Source organism: Acomys russatus, chromosome 5 (assembly GCF_903995435.1).
Source record: "Acomys russatus chromosome 5, mAcoRus1.1, whole genome shotgun sequence".
NCBI classification, from domain to species: Eukaryota; Metazoa; Chordata; class Mammalia; order Rodentia; family Muridae; genus Acomys; species Acomys russatus.
This window is the reverse complement of record NC_067141.1, coordinates 20,085,014-20,105,016: the sequence shown is the minus strand read 5'-3', so window position 1 is coordinate 20,105,016 and position 20,003 is coordinate 20,085,014. Positions and strand designations below refer to the sequence as shown.

The following is a 20,003-nucleotide window of genomic DNA, read 5'->3' as shown; positions in this document are numbered from 1 at the left end:
GTCCCCAGTCACTGTAGGCCCTTGTCCTGCTTCTTCCTACCATGGCGCCTACACCTCAGACTGACCGTGGATCTACATACACTGTTCCAATGGCTGCCCTTGCATGAGTCTGCCCTTTCACTGTTAGATCTGGATGGATGAGGCCGAGAGCTAATTCATATATTGGTACTTTTCAAATGTGCAATTTACATATAAAAATATGGGGACTGAAAATAATGGGGAATCTGAAAACCCTCCCTCTCTGTGACTTGAGCACATTACCCCTTCATCTTGACCCTGCTGAGCCCAGCTGCAACCGCCTTTGCTTTACCTATGAACCCCCACACAAACACAGACCACTACACAATAAGTTGTTAGACCCTGCTGTGACCAGGGTCTTTGGGCTTCTAATAAGATGACAGGGGCACCCCGCCTGTGTCTGAGTGCTACCTGAGAGGCGACTAAGCACTTCTCTTCCACTCATCTTACAATCAACTGGCTCTACTCAAGTGCCCCCAGGCTGGGTGGTCCCTCTCCCTGGCTAGTCCAGGGCTCCCTCTTACCTTAAGAACCAGCTCCTTGGCAGACAGGGACATGAGGATGCGATCACACCAAGCAGGGCATCTCGTGTTCATGTACTGCTCTCCCTGGCTGGAGTCCTCACTGTACGGGTAGCTGTGGAGACATAGAAACAAAGCATCAAGCACACTCTGGTTACAGCAATCGTTCAAGCTCTGACTGAAAGGACACACAGCGAGAGGTTTCTAGAATATAAAGCCAAACTTGAAACCCAAAAGTCCCTATCAAAATTGGTTTTGCATGTACCTATATATTGCATGGGTCATGCTGGCTGGTTCCTTACTCACACAGAGGCCTGTGCCTGTACTCATTGCCTGAGCTTGTGGAAAGGCCACCTGCCTCCTGTGCCAGCCATCCCTGGGGACCTACCAACCCACCATCCTTGTAAACAATAACACATGGATGCACTTGCTGGACCACACTGCAGAATGAGTTCCATGTAGAACTGGCTAGGGGACAGACTTTCCCAGAATTTGACTGGCCCAAGTGTTTGCATATCCATACTCTACATGGTTTCCAGACCATAAAGACTCTCTTTCAAAGTGCAACGTGCTTTCTCAGGGATGGAATCAAGTCACCAGGCTTGGTGGCAAGTGTTCTTACCTGCTCTGTCACCTCACAGACTCTCTTAGTTTTTGTTGTTGGTATTTGTTTTGTTTTTGAGGCAGGGTCTCCTGTATCCCAGGCTGCCCTTAAACTGTGTTTAAGGATGACTTTGAACTCCTGAACCTCCTGCCTCTAGTTCCCTGTAAGTGGGTATCAGCATGCCCTGTACTTAACATGTTCTTAGAAGTCATCAACTCATATATGACAACAACTCTGACCACAGGTCACTGTCCCTGGAGACCCTGCTGTCCTAGAGATCTTGTTGGATGCCCTACCACTAGCCCAGGACCAGAGTCTAGTGGGAGCACTGGGTGCTGCGTCTGGGTATTCTAGGTGACTTCCCAGTGAGTCTGTAGATGTGGAAGTTCTGTCTCCCAGGCACAGGGAATGCCACGAGAGCCTGTATAGACCTGTGAAGCCAGAACAGTTAAAAGGCAGGGAAGAACCCTTCTGTGACCAGGGGCAACAGTCACTGATTACACATACTAGGTTCCTCCATGAGTTGCAGAGTACAACTGGAGAGACAGGGACTGCACATCTCCCAGTGCTGCCTACACTTAACAAGTTCTGGGGCTCCAGGTTCCCTTGGATCCTATGTGACTCAGAGCCAACTCTGGCTGCTGCTGAGGGGTGACCAGGAGTACCCTCAGCTCTAAGCCTGAGGTGTTCTCCGATACCCCAAATTCAAAAATAGGAAGTTCTGATCCAGGCAGGCCTGGGGAGGCCAACATGGGCTATGTAGCCTGTCCAGCTTCTTTTCAGGGGCTGCTCAGCAGAGTCGAAGGCCTGGATGTGGCTGCATGCGGATGATTAATGCTGGCAGGGCTGTGCATGAAGACTTATCTGGAAGCAAACCCCCAAAGGGGTGGGAGGCGGGGCAAACCAGCCCTATCTCAGCTCTGTACAGCTCCGGAAATAATCCTCATTATTAATTGCAGTACTGATAAAATTAACAATTGTCCACCTGTGCTGCCTCCACGCTACCTCCCTTCCTATTCACCCCTCAAAATCTGTCAGGATGTGGGCAGCGGCCCTTTGCTGCCTGTTTGCTTGCAGCCAGCCTGGCTCGGGTGACAAGGCTAGGCTCAAGATCTGGGCGAGCTAGGCTTGGATAGTGTTGCCATGGTCCCCATGACCACACTGTAGAAAGCACAAAGCCTGTTGTGTTTTGAGTCCTAGGGTGCAGGCGCAGGGTGGTGGGGAGAGGAAGCCAGTGTGATTCACGGTCTTTGCTTCGATTCTTGGCCCTTCATGGACCACAGGGAAACAAGCTAAAGAAGGTCTTCAGGTGGCACTGGGGCTGTCCTCAGAAGAGGGAGAGCAGAAGGCTGACTCCCCCTACGCCAGGCAGGGAGCCTTTCCGCTTTCACCTGGTGAAAGCTGCTGTCTCAGCCCCTGCACGGCTTTTGATGTTGGCTATACAGGTGCATCAAAGGCGCTGGCATCAAGGGCAACTTAGCCCTGGTGCATGCACATCACAGAAGGAGTTCCACTGGGGACAATTCTACATGCACTGAGGTCTAGGCACACAATGAACAGATACTAGGATTCAAAGATACCAGTCACCATTAAAATGTCTGAAAACGGAGGGATGAGTGAGACTAAAACCACAGAAAGTGACTGGAGCACCAGGATCCTGGCAATTCTGAAATGTTTAAGTAGAAGACCCAAGCACCTGAGGCGCCCAAGAGTGCCCTGGCAGCTGCGGTGGGAGGCTGGAGCCTGTCCTGGCTCCCTCTGCTATAGCTTCAGAGGTGGCTTTGCTCATGATGGCTGTCAGGTGACCACAGCATGCAGGCATGGATTCTGTCTACTGGTTCACTGACTGTCTCCATGCTGTGTGTGGACTCTGTGCAATCAGGACCCTGTGACAGATCTGTCCCACAGCTTCCTTGGCATGGGTATTGGGAGGTATTTACTCTGCACAAGTGTCTGTCCTGCTGTGAATGTGGTGCTGAGGGTGATGCCACAGAGCACTGCCTGGTTCCTGCCCAAGAACCTCTGCTCTTTCCATAGTAACCAGTACAGAATACATGTTTCTGTATTTTTTGGCAAATGTGACCAATGCTACTTCTAATGCTGAACTTACTGGTGAAATATCCATGTTATAAAAATATTGATCTTACTCCGTTTGTTCACTGCTGAGAGTGGAGCTCTTCACATTCAATGTTTCCTGAGTGAGTGATCCAAAAGGTTCCAAACTGCCCTTTCTGCGTTAAGCTTTGTATTGAGCCAAGTGCACACAGGACAGAAATTCATCAGCAAACTCCACTCAAGACAGAAAATGCCAACCTGGTGCCTCAGTAGGTCTGCTGATTGGCGAAGCTCACATAGAATCTCAAAGGGTCCACTTCATGTTGGCTGGCTGGCTGGCTCACGCACACTTTGTGGATTTGTTTAAGGGCCTGGAAGCATTTGTGCTTTTGTAATCTAAATGTCTATTCTACAATCCGTGGCACTTTGGTTATTGTTGCTTTGGGGCTACTTCCTGGAGTCTGATGTGTGAGCCTCAGGGTAAGGGAATCCCAAATCCTTCCAAGATCCAGGGAGTAATGGCACCATGACGACAGTGGTTTCCATGGTGCTGAGGTTCTTGGGCAGGAACCAGGCAGTGCTCTGTGGCATCACCCTCAGCACCACATTCGCAGCAGGACAGACACTTGTGCAGAGTAAATACTTACCCTCTCAAGCCCCAGTCCTGTAAAACATGGTTCCTTGGAATAAAAAGTGTGTGATGTGAGCATCTAGGCACTTTGTGCTCCAGGCCAGGCAGGCGGCATCTCAGGCCAGTGTTGTACAGCTGTGCTGCTGTATGTATGTCTATGTTTGGGCAGTGCCACTCTTGAGGCAGGCTGACAGACAAGTAGAGTCTTCTCAAGAGAGCACAAAAAGAGCTGTCTTTCTTGGATTGGATGTGATGGTGTTTGTGGTCAACCACAAAATTCACATGCTCAATGGGCCAGACAGCCCTCCCCTGTGAGGACATGTCTGCTGAGGCCCATGTGTTCTGATGAGGGCACCATGTGCTCTGGAGTGATGTCTAACTCCTGCCCTACTCAGCATCCAACACACGCTGTCATCAAACACCATGGGCCAGGTCCATTCCGAGCCCAGAGCAGGTTTTCAGTACAGCACTGTGTTCTTCTACAAGTCAGCAGAGAGAAAAGTGAAATAACCATAGCTAGGGGACAGGGTTCTCCCTGTGCACCTGCCTGACACATTCCTGTCACTTGTCTAGTCAAACTAACAAGTAAAAATTAAAATGTGAGAGGTTGCCATTCTTTTAACATTATTTTTGTTTGAAAAATATTTTTTTTCATTACAGTTAATTAGCCAGTTTTCTCCCCATTACAGTTACTTAGAGGTTTGGTTGCTCAAGATATAGAAAGAGCTTGGAAAGTGGAAGTAAAAATGAAAACCATGAGCCGGGCGTGGTGGTGCATGCCTTTAATCCCAGCACTCGAGAGGCAGAGGCAAGGTAGATCGCTGTGAGTTCGAGGCCAGCCTGGTCTACAAAGTGAGTCCAGGACAGCCAAGGCTACACAGAGAAACCCTGTCTCGAAAAACCAAAAAAAAAAAAAAAAAAAACCAAAAACAAACCAAAAACAAAACCAAAACCATGGAATAAAGGCAGAGCCCTGGATGGGGCCAAGACTGCATGTTATGTGGAGGTGCCCGTGCCCTCAAGGATGCATGGAAGCTGGCTGGTTCCTGGTACATGCATCCTTGGTACTCAAGAACATCTTGTTCTGCATGAGGACAGCCACATCTCAAATGGCCATCAAGCCTCACACAGGTTCCTGGCCATCTAGCCAGAGCTCTAGACCTCAGGAGCTGCCTTTAGAGGTGAGCAGTGTCACTCGTCCATAGTGACACTCAGGTCAGTAGAACAAGCATGGTATTTTAGATTCACTCTACTCTTTTAAGCATCTTGGGAATGGGAATACAAGGATTCTGGGGGCCCCTCGGGGTAGTTGTATGACCAGCACTCAGACCTTAAGCCCAAGAGGTGACACTATTCCTTCAACAAAAGGGTACAGTTCTGAGGTCGCCCCAGGGCTTCCTTCCTAGGACCAAAGTGTGTGGTGGTGGAGTTGCCATGGCTTCCCATATACATGCCTGTCATACCTGGTGATGCGGTGCAGGCAGAAGCTCAGGATAGGAAAGAACTCATAGGGAGAACAGATGCTTCAGGCACTGCTGCTTCCCAGGAAGGCTTCTCCCAGCTCATTTGAAAGCCTCCCCAGATTACACAATGCTCAAGCCATGGTGAGGTTCCTACCTATGGAGCAGGGCTACAAGAAAGCTCATGTTCTTGTGGTCCACTTCTCCGCTCCAAGTGGAGTGCGTTTTGGATGTATAAGCTGAAGTACCATGTGTGTCTATCAGTGAGAAACTGCTTTGTTAGCAGCTGTGCACACATACAACCATACTTACATGAACATGTGCCTACTACTCACATACATACACATTCATGAATTCACTCCCCTACATCTAAACCCTGCACATGTACCTATATATACAGGCCCACAATTTATACAGCCATGTGCACATGTACACACCTATCCACAGCCCTGAAAGTATACATATATATATATTGATGTGTGTACACATACACACAGGGATGCACATGTGTGAATATCCATGTTCCAGCACAAAAATGCATGTCTATGCAGACGTGGAGACCCTATGTATGCATATGCTATATACCACATACACATATGAAAATAGTTCACCATATACACACATCCTGTACACTACATATTCAACCCACACAGTATGCACACATGCACAAAAATGGGCAAATATGAACACTAGTGGTTTCTCTGCACACATCATCACCCATGCACATTTATACACACACACACACACACACACACACACACACATACACACACACACACCCCTATTTTTATGCACATCTAAGGCTAGCTGGCTAGCTTTTGTTTTTCCTTTTCTTTTTTTGAGACAGGGTCTCACTATGTCACTGTGTAGCCCTGGTTGGCCTGGAGCTCATTGTGTAGACCTAGCTGGGCTAAACCTCATGAACTGCCTTTGCATCCTGACTACTGGGATTAAAGCTGTGCACCATCACACCAGCCCAAGACTGTTCTATTATAGCCTAACAATGTATCTGGTACTTACCAGATCACACCCTGCCCCTCCGACCCCCAGCTCTTTTCCAGCTTACAAGTTTGCTCCTTCCAATGGAATGGCTCTCCAAACCATACATGATAGCACAATAGGGACAGTGAACTGTTTTGTGGTGTTAGTTGCATTGAGACAGGGTCTCCATGTATACCCAGGGTAGCCTCCCCTCTTGATTGGCCACCATTATCAGTTTGTCACAGTTTTAAAATCCAGTAGAACCTGGAGAAGGAATATCAGTGCTTCCTGGGCAGTGAGGGTTATCACCAGTGTCCCAGGGGGTGGGGGTGGAAGACACTGTGAACATCCTGAGTTGTGAGGTCAGGCCTCAGAAGCCTTTTGTTGAAACCCATGCCAATGATGCATGCTATAACTGGAGAAGAGGCCAAAGACATTCCAGAATGTGGAACTGTCCATACATTGGATGCAACAGTTTAGTCTGGAAAATCTCCTCTCCCTATCCATCTTGGAAACTTGAAGGCTATCCCTAAATAAACAGAAATATCTTTAAGATGAGCCAACAAGTGCCTGGTAAAGCCTCCCATGTGCTCAGTATGCACATTAGGAAGATGGCATATGGGTCCATTTCATTATTGGCCTTCCATTGGATGGCTATCGGTTTGAGGCTATCTTCACCTTCCAGGCAGACCAGTATGATGTTTGAATTCTCTTCTCAGCTCTGAATGTGATCTCCCTCATCAAAGAATCTCCACTTTTGAGGGCTCATATTATTTACCAGGCTTTACCCCAACACCCAGGATGCTACTCTCTTTTAAGGCACTTTCCACAGTTGCATCAGAACATCTCATATAACAAACTCGGGTCTGAAGTAGGAAGGGTATGGTCGTCTCAGGGGCACTCTGGCACTCTCTGCTAGGCTAACCAACCTTCCCCAAGTGGTACTCCTGGGCACTGTCCTGCACACACCCCTCCCCAGACATCTGTGAATGCACAGATGGTTCTCACATTCTTTTCTGTTTGTGTAAAAGACTCTGCCTTAAAAATCTACTGCTGCCTCTGCTCCCTACTGAGGGGAATGTATCCTTGATAAGCAGGCTGGAGGGAACAGGCCTTCAGAGGTCTTCAGAGTCACTGTCCTGGGAGGCCTGTAGTTCCAGATGTCATCATGCAGGCTTCTTCTCATTATCACAACGTTCTATTGACTGGAACATGCAGGTGTGTCAAGATGGCTTCAACCCTGTGAGAGATGACAGGGTTGATCCTGCCAGTGGGGGAAGTATGTTTGTTGGTTGCCATGTAGGCCAGGGGCTTTTTCTTAGTTGCTCAGGCTTAGACTACAAGGCCCTCTGGATTTTCAGCCCGGTTGGGTCCTGCCCTGTACCTTTGGTGTGCAATAGTGAGAGAAAAGTCTCAAGACAAATGTTAACTTTAGTCTGTAAGTCTTGAGGGACAGGCATGTCCCCATCCCACTCTAGACCCCAAGCCACTTAGCTTCTGGTCACATGGGTCCCATTTCATTACTCATGTGTCACATTTCCACAGACACCCATGATTCATTGGGGGATATTCAGAGTGTCTGAGAGCCACATGAGGGTCAGAGGAGGTTTCTCAATGCTTGACAGGATGTACTTGGAATGTCACCTTGTTGCTCATGAGTGTGATCAAGGGTTCTGCTTGTTACCAATGGGCTGGAATGTAGGGCAGGGAGTCTGGTCAGAGTCTCATGAGGCAACCTCCTTGAGCCCTGCTGCTTGGAGCCAGTGTGTAAGTGTCCAGTACCTTGGCTTGGGTGCTAACCTAGGTTTAGGAGTTAGTAGGGCCTGCAGCCCCTGTTTTTTCATCCCTCTATCCAGGCCTCTGACCTTAGTCTCCTAGGTCAGGCGGGTATAGGTTGGCAGCTGAAAAGGAAAGAACCACGGGAGTCTAGGTTTGTGAAGGAGTGCCTCTCCCTTGCTGTCATGTTTGATCATAGATAGCTAGCACAGCGATGGGGTGACACTAGCAGAGAGGATAAAAGCTGTCTGTCTGTCTGACACATTGAGTGTAGGATTCTCACTCTGAGGAAAAGATCCCTGGTATTTCCCACCAGAAAGGTGTAAGACAGCCACCAGTCACATGATCAGGTCGATGGCATAACTCAGTTAGTTGGCTGGAAAGTTTCCTCACCGCATTAGGTCTCAAGACTTGGGATCTGACGCAGCCAAAGGGCTGGGAGGAGAAACATCCACTGCTACTGGAGGCTTATGCCTGCAACAATTCCTGTCCTCAGAAGCCCTCAGGAGCCACCTTCTGCACACTGCTTCCAAGAAGATGCAAAGGCCATGAGGCAGAGCACAGCAGAGGATGGTGGGTAATCGTGCACTTTAGGTCTGCTAGATACCACACACTATCTCCTGTCAGGCCCTCCCCTTTCCTTTACCCCACAGCACTCTGAGCCCTGGACACCTGAAGGGACCCAGTGCTGTTGTTGCAGCTATCAAGATTCTAGGAGCACCAGAGTAAAGCTTCTCTGCTTCAGGACTCCCCGGGGGAAGCCACAGAGTGGTGAATCTCAAGACTTCCAGAGATCCTCAGCATGTTGACCACAAAACCTGTGCCTGAAAAGCTACAATTTCTTTTTCACATTGGAAAGGGGTCTTAAAAAAAAAAAAAAAAAAAAAAAAAAAAAAAAGAATCATTTACTACTCACAGCTAATTCTTTTCTTCAGTCCATGGAAATGATAGAAGGCATAATTCATACACATGGGTGTATGCATGTAGAAAGATGCACACAACAAAGGAGTACACATGAAGACAGATATACATGCAAAGATGCCATCAGGATATACATAGGTGCTATGTACACAGGGCACATACAGACAGACAAGAGTTCACATACGCATTTACTTAGATACAGGTGTACACACACGCATGTGGATGCAGACACTGACACAGGCACACCTGAGGAGGTTGTTGGGAAGGTTGCCTGCTTGGGCACATGCAAGGCTCCTTACCTGGGGGGGAATGAGATGTCCAGTTCATACAGTCTGTCCTTAAAGACAGACAACTCCTTGTCAAATTCCAAGAGCTAAAGAAAAGAAAGAAGCAAACAGAATCACTTGTTTTTCATCACCAGAAGACAGTGGTCTATGTATACCTGGGTTGTGTGTAAATTCCTAAAAATAGGAATGACCTTAACATCTAGTGTGACTTTGCCCCACTCAGAGACCAAGACCCATCACCACCAAGACTCAGGGGTGCCAGCCTGGCTCTGCCATCCAGCTGCCTCTGCTGGACAGTGCAAGGATAGTGCTTAGACTGCCTGGCCATGCTCACACGAGACACATGAAGACTTGTCGGAAAGCAAGCATCCCCTGAATGGGGCCTGGCAGTTTTCTCCAGAGTGAGGGAGAATGTCCAATGCTGAAAGTAACCCTCAGAGTGAGCAAGATCAAGATAAACTGCAGCCAAATCTGCACACTGGTGAGAGTCTAGCAGCCACCAGGGTGGAAACATTCACTTTTGCAAGCAGAGGAGGTAGCAGACAGCCTGGCTCCCTCAGGAGGCTTCCGTCAGAGTACTGTGCCTGCTGGTAGGAGAGGTCCCCACCAGCCATGGCTCTGTCCAGTCACCATGAAGACCCCGTGGGATACCATGCATTAATCATGTCCTACCCCACAGCTGTGTGTAGCCATGGCATCGCGCTGGGGCTCCCCTCAAAACCACACCGTGTCTTCACTTCTTCCTTCCACCTCATCCATCATTCTTGAATGTGCAATTACCAGCATGTGTACACTGTAATTACTTGTGTGCCAGCCTGCTACCTGCCCACCATCATGGGTCTCCTGCCTGTGTGTCCCCTCCCAGAGCTGCCTTCATCAGATCAGCACCAGGCTGGGCGCCTCTCCTACCAGCCAGAGTGACTTTGAACTGGCTAAGGGTCAAGTCAAGGGCAGCTGAAATCCCCCTCTGGGGCAATATTGTTTATGGGAGAGGAGAAAGGGTAAGCCATCACCCCAGACAGACTCTCCTTATTTAATATCGTAACCTCAGAGCCATGTGGTGGCATGCTGGATATTCACAGACTCAAGCCAGAGGTCTCCAGACCCTGCCTGGAATGGCTCCAGCACTGGCTCCTGTCTGCCACCACTATGGTCTTGACCATGTGAACAAAAGAGGAAGAAACGTGTTTGCTTAGAGCTGTGGCCTGTGTGAGTCAGGAGCCAGTGTTCCCCAAAGGTCTGGGTGGAAGCCGGAGGCAGCTCAAAGTTAGAAAGTACCACAAGCAACAGGTGCACTGGACCAAAACACAGAGGCCACTGCTAACATGGTTTCAGGAAAGTGTGTGTGTAGCATAGCATCCCACCCTCCTAAATCCTCTCTCTTTTCCATATTTACTGAGCATGCAGCCTCATGGGATCTCCTGACTTGGCTCCTGAGAGGCCTCTCTACTCTTCAGGAGCGACCTCATTGCTTCTGGCTGCTGTGGTTCTGGACTGCCCACTGCCTTTTCCTGTGTTATTTGGCAACTTCCTCGGGTTACTATGAAATTTCTTCTTCCTACTTGATGTTTGTCTACATTTTCCATTTTTCTATTTTCACTTGGTATCTAAGTTTTCCATTCTTCCAGCTCAGGATTCATTGCTTCCTGAGGATTTGTGATGTAGACGGGTGTGACAACAGGCAGGTGATCTCCTCCTGATGGCTGGGGCCCTCTGTCCACTCACCCTGTCTCTGCCTCATACCTTCTGCCACACCCTCTAAGTTTCAGTGCTGCTTCTGGGCCACTCCTCCATTTATTCTCCCATTCACAAACCCCTTCTTAGCTATGTCTGCTCAGCTTGGGTGTTCATCCATTAACCTCAGCAACTATGATCTTAGAATGTCAGCTGTCTGACAGTTTCATGGGTCTTCTGTGCCTCTGGCTGTTATTTTTTGGCTCTTGATGAGAAGTGGAGTACTTCTCCCATGTTCTGCAGGTTAGGGCTGTGAGCTTCTCTTTGCTGGTTCAACGTTTGAGAAAATGTCCAGCTGTGAATGTGGCCTACTCTCCATCAGGTTCTAACCTAGACACAGAAAATAGCAGAGTATTGAGTCCTCACAAGGAAGCTGTGGGCTGGGCATCCACTGCCCTGTGGCCACCTGGTGCTCCGAGGCCCACAGTCCTAGCATGATACCTGCCTGGGTTTATCAGGATCAAGTCTTCTTGCCTCTGTGGGCTCTAGGCCTGCTCTGCCTTCCACCCTGACTCTGGGTTAGACTTCTAGAAGCAGCAGGGATACAAATGCTGGGAGCACATATAGACAGGGACCATTCAGAGATGGAATTTGGGCCAACACAATTTATTTAGCCTTGGAGAATGAAGTGCCTTTTTTGTGCAAGGTTACATGTTGCTTAGAGGTGGGCAGTCACTGCCTTTGGCTGCCAGGGTCCACAGGAGTTTGTGAGCACAAGAGGGGCAGCTGAAACGTTTGGAGCATTTGGATCTTTAGGCTACACTTTTCTCTGCCTTGTAAACTCCTCTGAACTTACCACAGGCCAGAAGGCCCCTGGGCATGAAGAGGACAGATACACAGGGCTGGCCAAGGGTCCATGACCACCCACTAGTCATACAATTCAGCTTTCCAGTGCTTCAGTTCTGCCATGGCCCCAGTACCCAAGCCATGCTATCAACACTAAAGCTCTTTGACAAACATTCTGTACACACACACTCACATATTATATGTGCACAATATACATAGCTGGACATATGTACATATACAGCGCTATATATATGCACATATGTACATGCATACAAATACATAAACTCATGCATATATACATATGCACACACACACATATGCTTTGCTTCAAAGCTGTGGCTGGGCTGAGAGATTACGCGGAAGACTACTTGTATGTGTTCATCTTTGCTTCTGCCTCTGCATCAAACTAAATACTGATCTGGTTGTTGGTCATGACCAGTGCTGGACACTCCCCCGAAGATGAAGACACTATGATGCTTGCTGTGCACATGTGTGTCCATATGTGTATGAGGATGCTGCTGACCTGTACATGTGTGAGTGGGCTTCACTGTCACTCACCCAACCCACAGAGTCTGTCACATCTGTCCTGTCTGGAGTATTAGACCTGAAGTACCTACCACCAAGGTACTGAGGGTATTGTCACATCATGGCCTTCAGTCTAAAAGTACCCTTGCTCAATTTTGTAATGTTTAAAGAAAAAAAATGTTTAGTTTGGATTTTTGTTTCTTTGTTCTGTTTTTTGTTTGTTTTGATTTTTTTTTTTTTTTTTGAGACAGGGTTTCTCTATGTAGCCTTGGCTATCCTGGACTCACTTTATAGACCAGGCTGGCCTTGAACTCACAGCGATCCACCTGCCTCTGCCTCCTGAGTGCTGGGATTACAGGTGTATACCACTACGCCTGGCTTAGTTTGGATTTTTAAGGCTGCTTAGATGGCAAGGGACCTCAGGGATGGCATGTGAAGAATGCCCAAGTCTTTGGTAATTACTTAGGGCCCCAGCCTATATGTCACCTATTACTTCCACATACCCTAAGGCATGTCCTCAGCCTCATGCTGGAGAAGACACACTTGGAACCTGCCCTCCATCATCCTGCTGGCTGGCGCTGCCTATCAGTAGGCATGCTCTGGAGGTCAGCTGTGCATACTAGAAACATTCACTCTGCTTCTGATGTATAGAGGGTGGGAGTACAGATGGGACCCACTGGCTCCCTGCTCAACCAGCAGGCCGGTGAAATCCTGATCCTGTGTGACTGGCCTGCAGAAAGCCTGAAGCTCCAGGCCTGCCACACCAACGGGATGATGGGGATTAAAAGCTACAGCCGCCGTCCACACAGACCATCAAATGTGAGGGGTTTCTGATTGGAAATTGCATCACACTGCTGGTGAATTGATAATTTGTATCTCTTTGAGATTTTTCACACACATGATAACCAATTTCACATGTATCTTAAAACGTTCTTCTTGATTACAAAGTGAAAAGCAGCACCGATGTGTGTGGACAATGATAAAGCAGCTGCTGGCCTCATGCATCTGTCAGGAGCCGTCCCAGCTGCACAAATTCCACTGTTGCTGCGTGGACACCGCGCTGATAAAGAAAAAAGGGCTTGGAAAATCAATGCCCCCGGAGCCCGGGCGGTTGCTAAACACACAGAAAACATCTCTATCCAACAGGCCAAGCACCTAGAAAATTCCCAAGCCCTGCCCTGGGACAGCCAAGGAAAATTTAATCTCTCCAAATCCTCACCAGGGCACTCCATCCTGCAGCCCTGACAGCCACACTTATAATTAATTATACAATTTCGATGGGAATATCGACTAAACAAAGCTATAAATCATAGAAAAAGTCAATACGCATGGACACATTCAATCATGTCCCGGCCAATGATTACTACTCTTAAAATACAATAATTATTTTCAGGAGCCAGCTTGAATTAAATTTCTGTCAGACGAGTACAAGACCAGTGGCTGATGAAGGGTGCGATGGATTTTGGGGGCTGAGTCAGACGCGGGCACATCCATCCTGCAGACGGTAGTTTGTTTGTAGTGCTTGTGGCACAGCGTGTTCAACCAGGCCACGAGGATGAGATTATCCCCGATGCTCATTAGGCTGAGGGGACTCAATGCCCAGATTCTGGCTTGAGTGATGGTAGCTGCTTCATTTGAATGTGTGTGGCTCGGGCAGAGGCCAGGCACAGCAGCGAGACCAGGGAATTTCTGGAAAGTATGCCTCAGGCTCTGTGTGGCCGCCTGTGAAAGCATGGGCTGCTGCAGCTCCAGGCACCTGGCAAAGCTGCTGACTTCCTGGATAAGATTCTGGATGTGGCAGGTGGGCATGAGTCCCAAGAAGCCACCATGTGGAAATGCATCCTATTTCAAAGCTGTATTCTTTTATATTAGAATCAAATGTAAAACATTTCTGGAATGTTCAAACTTTTTTTTTTTTTTTTTTTTTTTAAATAGTGCTTTTCTTACAGTGTAGCCCCAAATGGCTTCAAACTTCCTGTTTCATGTCTTCCTCTACTGGCCTCCCAAGTCTGCCATTATAGACCTGTACCATGACTATATATCTGTACATGCCTGGTACAATTCTTCCTTCTCCTTATTCTTTTCTTCTTTTTTTTTTTTTTTTTTTTTTTTAAATATTTTTTATTTAATTTTAATTTATATGTGTTGGTGTGAGGGTGTCAGATTTTGGAGTTACAGACAGTTGTGAACTGCCATGTGGGTGCTGGGAATTGAACCCGGGTCCTTTGGAAGAGCAGGCAGTGCTCTTAACCGCTGAGCCATCTCTCCAGCCCTTCTTTTCTTCTTTAAAAAATATGTTTATGTATACATGGTCATGTATGTGCGTGCTAGGGTGCATGTCCACATCTGTGTGCATATGCATGAAGGCCATGGCTCAATATGAAGTGTCTTCTTCAGTCATTCTCCACCTTCTTTTGAGACCAGATTTGTCACTGAACCTGGAGTCCACTGATTCAGCTAGACTTGCTGGCCCACAAATCCCTTAGACCCTCCCCTTTCTGCCTTCTCAGTGCTGAGATAAAAGATTCCCACTGCCACACCTGGCTTTAAAAAACAAACAAACAAACAAACAAACAAACAAACAAACAAACAAACAAGGACACTGGGTATCTGGATTCAGTTCCTGAAGTTTGCATGATAAGCACTTTAACCATTGAACAACTTCCCCAGCGCCCCTCACCTCCCCCTGCCCTTTGTTTTTCTGTTTCTTTGCGGGACAGCCTCCTGTAGCCCAGGCTGGCTTCAAACGCTATGCAGCCAAGGATGACCTTGAATTCCCTCCTCTCCTGCCTACAGCTCAGCTGTAATTGAACCACAGGAATAACCACTTACATTTCACCTTAAAGGAAGGCCAGAGGGTATATGCTGAATGCAGACTATCTTTCAGAGAAGAACAAGGCTGGTCACTCCAATGGCACAGCATGTTTTGTCTAGATGCTAAGACGGCCATACAGAGCCCTTAGACCCCAGTGGCATACCCTGAGATGGTTCCAGGACACATTTTCCTCTTCCTCTTCCTAGTGCTACCCAAGGTCAAACTGTTTTCTCCTTAACTGCTGGAGTCCCCTCATTTGTCTCCTTCTAAAATGTGGCCTTTGCATCCTCCACTTAAGGGGACCTCACTTGCTTCTTACCTTGTGCAAAGTCCCAATTGACCTTACTCCTCTGGCTCTAGAGAGACAGCTCTGATGGGGGCTCCAAGGTACCCGTCCTCAGACTTCTCTAAGCTTGGACACCATGCAGCAGGGGCCCAGGCTCATATGGCTTCTTGCTCTATGCTCTTCTTTCCTGAAACGCATCTCACTATGTAGTTTTGCCTAGCCTTGAACAAGTTCTACTCTGCCTCCTGAGTTCTGGGATTGAAGGCCTGTACCACCACACTCAATTTGTTCTACTCTTTTTAAGTGAGGTGTAAAGTAGCCTGCTCCTGCAGATGGCTGGTAGGACAGTACAACCATTGCCCTAGGGAATCCCCTCTAGCAAGAACCACCAGTAGCCATAGTCTTTGAACATGAGCAGGCAGAAAGGGACCAGAGGGCACCGAAGCAGACAGAGGCTAGGAGAAGGAATCACCAGAGGCAGAAGCAGGGCCCAGTGGGGAGAAACTGTATGAGGCTCTCCTCTGGACAGTAGTAGAGCTAGGGACACTTGCAAAGTCAACATGGCATGCTTCAGGGATGAGGTCAATAACCAGCCCTAAGGCAGGAAGGGCAGGCCTACCGCAGCAATGGAGATGGAGTCAGGGCATGACTAGCAGGAGGGCATGGGAGTCACGGAAGCTGCTGGACACTGGGATGGATAAGCAGCAAGAGGCAAAGTAATAAGCATGGATGGCTGGACATGCGGATCCCTACGTTCCAGTAAATGTGGAGCTATGCTGTGGGTGGAGGCTGAACTTGTGTCCTGATCATCTCTGTGTACAAATTCTACCTTTGTGAACAGTCCTAAACTACACTGTGACCATTGCACTTAACAGCCAGCTGCTAACACTTCTAGAGTTTCTGTATCTGAGTCTGCCAGACCTACCACCAGGTGGTTTGGAAGTGTCTGAGATATGCAGAAGGACCTCATCCCTTTGTTCTGCCTTTGATGTGCCCGGCTCCATTCTAAGCACTGTGCATCTATCCCCACATACTGTATGAGGGGAAACAGGCATCCAGCTAGTTCAAGGCAAGTCAGAGAGAGGGAACGTGCACACACAAGCAACAGTACCTATCTGCACCTAGCACCTGCACTCTTGGATCTCCACTGGGGGCAACTTCCTCAGGACAAGACGGCTCATCTCCTACCTACTTCCCCCAGTGGGGGCATAGCTGGTTATGGACAACTTCAGGAATCTTGGGAGCTGGCTGCTAAATACAGTGGTCGCTAGTGTTGTTTAAGTTTACCATTGTCCACAAAGACTTTATAGCACAGAGATTATCACGTCACAAGTACAGCTCCAACCCCAGCACAGCTCCACACTTACCACAACATAGTGAGCTACATAGAACAGGTAGCTAGTAAATAGGACAAAACCACACTGTGTTAAAGAGAGATGGACCAGCTAGGTGACGACTCCGAGAGTAAGAGCACTTGCTGCCCAAGGCTGACAAGCTGAGTTCAGTGCTGGGAGGAGTAAACCCATTGCTGAAAGTCATTCTCTGGCTTCCACATGCACACCATGGCATGCACCTGCCCACCCGCCCAACAAGTTAATTGATTAATTAACAGCAGTTACAGGCATGTGCCACCACATCCAGCTCAGAGTTTGGCTTCTAAGCCCAGCCTCCAGGGTGACTTGGTGGCAGGGACTTGTAGGGCCACTCTCGGTGCCAGCCCTACAAGTCACTGCCACCAAATCACCCTGGAGGCTGGGCTTAGAAGCCAAACTCTGAGCTGGATGTGGTGGCACATGCCTGTAATCTCAGCATTTGGGGAGGCAGAGGGAAGTGGATCGTTGTGAGTTCGAGGCCAGCCAGGTCTACAGACAGAGTCCAGGACAGAGATACCTTGCCTTGAAAAACAAAACAAAACAAGAAACCCAAATCAAACCAAAAAAGAAGTTGAACTCTGGGTGGCCTCAATATGTGATCTTCCAGAGGCAGCAGTGGCTCATGGGATGGATCTAGGGTGACCACACATACACCTTAAAACAGAACTCACCGCAGTGCCATTGTTGTCCCGGAAGACATCCTGGTTGAAGTAGTCGAAGAGCTTCTTTTCCAACTGGAGCACGACCTGCCGGGTCAGAGATGCTTCAGTGCCCCTGCACAGCTCCCACTCCTCAGGCCAGGTGTGGCTGGTGGCTGCCCTAGTCACGAGCCACTTACCTTCCGGTCATTGTCTGACTCCCGAAATATCAATTTTACAACTTCATTGGTATCAGCAGCCCGGACTGTCTGCATCGTGGCCTTTGTGCAGAGGGTCTGCAGGAAGACAAGGGTGCTCAGTCTCAGTCTATCCACCCATTTCCGCTGGCACCACCCAGAGGCCACAAGCAGCGGTTTCCCAATGTCTCTAATAGGAAAGGATTGTCAAGTGTTGCTCGACACAAGGTTTCCAATAGTCTACTTGGCAGCCCTTGTAGGCTATTCCTCAGAAGCTCCCCTTACCCCCAGGCTGTACAAAGTCCCGGCTGAGTGCAGGTGACAGTGCAACCCAGTTGGAACGTGGTCATGCTTTTACAAAGAGAGAGGCCTGGCTCATGCCGGGCAGCAAATTGAGTCCTTCAAGAGGGCTGGCTCCTTGTTGTTGGCTGACCTGAGCCTCTCCACGCCCTATGGGGCGGGTTAAGGCTGTCAAGTGGTAGTATCGGTCATGGCATGGGGCACTAAGCTCTGGAGGTCCAAAGAGGGATGGTTTTAAAAGGTCAGAATCTCAGGAGAGCAACTTAAGTCCTAGGCTCTGAAAAGGAAAGCAGAGGGCAGGGTGTGACAGGACATAAGAGGGACAAGTAGTCTGTGGAAGTCTGAAGATGCTCAGCTAGCCTGTTTCACCAACAGAAGGGTGGTTATAGAGTGACCACCAACCTTCTTGTTGCATGCTTGGCTGTGCTGCCTTTGGTGGCCCTGGACCAAAAAGCAACCAGCCAGAGCATTAGTTGGTAATTAAGCTCATGCCTGTTTGAATTAATCTCAATACATGTAGGAAGGGGTCAAAAAGGTCACTCCCTGAGGACAGGACAAAATTAGGGACTACCCCACTTCCCACCCCCCCAGGTACAGGGGCCACTGGGAGCAACAGCCCCACCCCTACCCCAGTGCCACAATATATACACTGCAGGGGCCCAGAGCTAACAAGGAGGATGAAAACAAGACAAACACAAATGACAAGGTAACACAAGACTCTTACAGACAATGACAAAAACAGCTCTTGGACAAATGAGGTTCTAAGTCACTACCTCCTGCCTTGAGGGCAAAGATGAAGGGAGTGGCTACCTTCTCAGCCAACAGGTCAGTTACACAAAATATGTTCAAACAGCCAAATCAACCAGAAAGCAAGACCCTTGTTACCTGGACTGGGATCACAGGAGGACCTATTTGGGCTACTGACAGCCGCAACTGTGTCATATATAAAAGAAACATTTTTTATTGTTATATTTTAAACAAAGAGAATGAGTTTACTTAAAAGGAGATCAGTTTACTGAAAGTATTTGACATTTTAAGGTCTCTGTACTGCAGGATCTCTTGGGGGATCCTGTAAGGACCCAGAAGAACTGCTTAAGCTTGGGGCTCTGCACCCTCATTTCTCTGCTTGGGGCCCACCGAGGTGTCAGACACCCATTAGGCACAAATCCCAGGTGCTCCTAGGCAGTTGTGCCCACATAGCACCCGTCCTGAAGGATGGATGAGGATGAGGTGTACGTAAAGACAGCCCTATGTGTGGCCTTTCAGCCCAAACCTGCCACTCCCCAAACACACGCCAGGCCAGGCCATTGACATTCAGGGCACAGATCAGCTCACCCAGCCAAGCCCCCAAAGTGGCTTTTGCACTCTGTGTCACAAATCAGTCTGGCTGCCTTGGAACTGCGGAGGATTAGGACAAGTACCCAAACAACCAAGGGCATCAAGGCCACCCAGCCCCCTGCATCCCATGGAGGTCCTGGCCCATCCTGATGCTAATGCGCTTAAGTGGCTTAAGCTGCTTTCTCTGAATGGGCGAAGGCTCTGGGTGGGGGCAGGCAGGCAGAGGGCCATTGTAGCCATTGCAGGACAGTTCAGGAAATTCATGGTTGTGTCTCCTGGAAGGCATCTGCCCTCAACTGTTAAAAACCCCGCTTTATCTCACCAAGCTGGCAGCTCCTAAAGGATCAACATCTGAAGGTCCCCCAGCGCTGTGCAAGGGCCAGCTACCCGCCCCTTTCTCCCACACCCCTTCCCAGGGAACCTCCCCATTCACAGGTTGTAAAGGCTCCATCAGGACTGAGCAGGCAAAGCTGCCTTCTCTTGGCCTTTCAAACCCTGGAAGTCGTGACCACTCATGCAGAAAGCTGCCAGGCCCAGCCTTTCCGGCTCAACCTAAGGAAGGGATTTTATTCTTTTGAAAGGAGAAGAAATACCCCAAATGCTATTTTTTAAAAGCCATCTAAGATCCATTTTTACCACCAATGGCTGCATCACACAGCACTAGAAGGGGTGGGTTTGCTCTCAAAGGACTGTTTTGTTTCCTGGAGTATGCTGGGCTCACCATGTGCCAAGGAAGTTCACCTGCCATTCCTGGTTT

At 48.7% G+C, this 20,003-nt stretch overlaps 1 protein-coding gene across 1 annotated transcript in view; it reads right to left on the bottom strand.

Moving 5' to 3' along the window:
- Inpp5a (inositol polyphosphate-5-phosphatase A) overlaps window positions 1–20,003 on the bottom strand; it is a 190,945-nt gene that overhangs the window by 3,687 nt on the left and 167,255 nt on the right. Inside the window, exons 10-13 of the mRNA XM_051145549.1 lie at window positions 17,612–17,707; window positions 17,445–17,519; window positions 9,267–9,340; window positions 543–654 (exon numbers count right to left, since the gene is read on the bottom strand). Coding sequence (XP_051001506.1) covers window positions 543–654; window positions 9,267–9,340; window positions 17,445–17,519; window positions 17,612–17,707 — 357 coding nt within the window. The remainder of the gene's footprint in view (window positions 1–542; window positions 655–9,266; window positions 9,341–17,444; window positions 17,520–17,611; window positions 17,708–20,003) is intronic.